Source organism: Aptenodytes forsteri, unplaced genomic scaffold (assembly GCF_000699145.1).
Source record: "Aptenodytes forsteri isolate BGI_AS27 unplaced genomic scaffold, ASM69914v1 Scaffold231, whole genome shotgun sequence".
Lineage (NCBI taxonomy): Eukaryota > Metazoa > Chordata > Aves > Sphenisciformes > Spheniscidae > Aptenodytes > Aptenodytes forsteri.
In genome coordinates, this window is record NW_008796046.1 from 1,184,843 (window position 1) to 1,185,292 (window position 450).

At 70.2% G+C, this 450-nt stretch overlaps 1 protein-coding gene across 1 annotated transcript in view; it reads right to left on the reverse strand.

Moving 5' to 3' along the window:
- MAP6 (microtubule associated protein 6) overlaps window positions 1–389 on the reverse strand; it is a 48,510-nt gene extending 48,121 nt beyond the window's left edge. The window contains exon 1 of the mRNA XM_009286151.1: window positions 3–389. Within this exon, the coding sequence (XP_009284426.1) occupies window positions 3–389 (387 nt within the window). The remainder of the gene's footprint in view (window positions 1–2) is intronic.
- Between the last annotated feature and the right edge of the window lie 61 nt (window positions 390–450).

The window sequence follows — 450 nt, forward strand, 5'->3', positions numbered from 1 at the left end:
GCCCTGCCCCTGCCCGCGTCCGGCGGCTGCCCGCCCGCCTCCTCCGCCCTCTTCCGACCCTTCTCTCTCCCGTCCCCCGCTCGCACCGCTTTGGGATGCTCATCCTCCGCCTCGGGGTCTTCCTCCTTCTTCTCGGGACCGGGGAGCACCTTCCGTCGCTTCTCCTGAGCCGGTTTCTCCGGGGAACCGCGGTCCGGGGCGAGGACGGGGGAAGGTCCCGGTTTGGGGATCCAGGGATGGTCGCCCCGCTTGGGGATGGGCCAGGCGCGGAAATCCTTCTGGTACTGCGTCTCCTTCTCGAAGGGTGTATCCGAGGGCTGGTACTCGCTCTTGGGCTTGCAGCTCGGCTCCGGTCGCTGCACCTTCCAGGGCTTGTAGTCGTGTCGCATCACCGAATCGGCCGGGGGAGAGGCGTGCGGGGCCGGGCCGGGTCGGGTCGGACCGGGAGCC